Source organism: Pygoscelis adeliae, unplaced genomic scaffold, assembly GCF_000699105.1.
Source record: "Pygoscelis adeliae isolate BGI_AS28 unplaced genomic scaffold, ASM69910v1 Scaffold21, whole genome shotgun sequence".
NCBI classification, from domain to species: Eukaryota; Metazoa; Chordata; class Aves; order Sphenisciformes; family Spheniscidae; genus Pygoscelis; species Pygoscelis adeliae.
Genome location: NW_008824243.1, coordinates 10,535,591 through 10,536,996, shown reverse-complemented (window position 1 = coordinate 10,536,996; position 1,406 = coordinate 10,535,591). Strand labels below are relative to the sequence as shown.

The 1,406-nt window shown below is 56.4% G+C and overlaps 1 protein-coding gene across 1 annotated transcript in view; it reads left to right on the top strand.

The window, feature by feature from the left end:
- MFGE8 (milk fat globule-EGF factor 8 protein) overlaps positions 1-1,406 on the top strand; it is a 9,625-nt gene that overhangs the window by 6,030 nt on the left and 2,189 nt on the right. Inside the window, exon 8 of the mRNA XM_009335236.1 lies at positions 231-433. Within this exon, the coding sequence (XP_009333511.1) occupies positions 231-433 (203 nt within the window). The remainder of the gene's footprint in view (positions 1-230; positions 434-1,406) is intronic.

Below are 1,406 nucleotides of genomic sequence, written 5' to 3'. Positions count from 1 at the left end.
GGGGCACTGGGAGCCGGGGAAGAGCTGGGAACTAAAAACCCCGGGAAAGGGCAAGCCGGCTGCGACCGTGTGCCTCTGCCGAGCCTTTCCCTGCCTGATCCTGCCTGCCTCTCCGGGCAGTAGAAACGTGGGAACGTGGGGATGGCACCTGCCCGGGCTGCGGGGTTTTGCTTGCGACGGTGCCGTGCGCTCTTTCCTTTTCACCGCCTGTATAAACCGTTGTGTTACAGTGTATTTCAACACGGCAGGTTGCTCGGAGCCTCTGGGCATGAAATCCCGCCTGATCTCCGACCAGCAGATCACAGCCTCCAGCATGTTCAAGACCTGGGGCATCGATGCCTTTACCTGGCACCCCCATTATGCTCGCCTGGACAAGACGGGCAAAACCAACGCCTGGACAGCACTCCACAACGGCCAGTCCGAGTGGCTGCAGGTGGGTCTCGGTGTCCTCCCTCCGCAACCCGATTTCTCCTCCCCAGCTCCTCCAGCTGTGCCCGGGGCCACCTCCTGTGCCTGGGGCCACCTCCTGTGCCTGGGGCCACCTCCTGTGCCGGGGCGGCTGGAAGCAGGACGGGCACGGCGGGAGAGGCCGGGCAGAGCCACCGGGACAGTGCAGCTGGAGCCTTGCCGTGGGGCACGCAGCCCGGCAGTGCTTTCCCCGAGCTGGGATCTCATGGGCAGGTCAGGATGGGGCCGCAGCCACCGGTTTTAGCAGCGATGCTGGAGCGCTGGGTCAGAAACATCAGCTCCTGTAGGGACAGGGACAGGGTGGTGCCGTCTCCGCAGACCTTCTTGTGGGGTGCACTGAGCCCGCAGCACCCCAGCTCTGCATCGCTCCCTTGGGAAGCGCCTGAGGTGACCGTCCCACGACCCTCTGGCTGCCCGGAACACCGTGTTTCTGTTTTGTGGGAAAAAATCAGGTTTGCTTTTCTCTTCCCAGTCTGGAATGGGAGCAACTAGTTTTGAAATTTCCTTCTCAGTTTCCTTTCCTCCCCTGTTTTTATACTTTTCACATGATTTCATGACATAATGGGACAAAGCAGTTTAGATATTTGTCCCACTTTTTATTTGGGAAATTATTAAAAGCAGCTGCTCCATGGCCCTAAATAAAACAGTTTATCAAGACGGCTGCTGATGGGGTTGGGATGACATGCTGAGTTGGGCTGTCACACCGCAGACTGCCTGTTTGTGTACGTGTATATAGATTTACATGTATAGCCATATATATATACACATATACGTGTATGTGTATAGCTAGTACTGCCCTTGAAGAGCATAAAATAGGAACGAAATTAAGGGGACTTTCAGCTCATTTGCTGGGTTACCCCGCAGCGTGCCAGCAGCAGTAGCGCAGTGTGGCAGAGTAAAGAGAATAGAAACCATCTCACTTACCACCCAAATGTCAG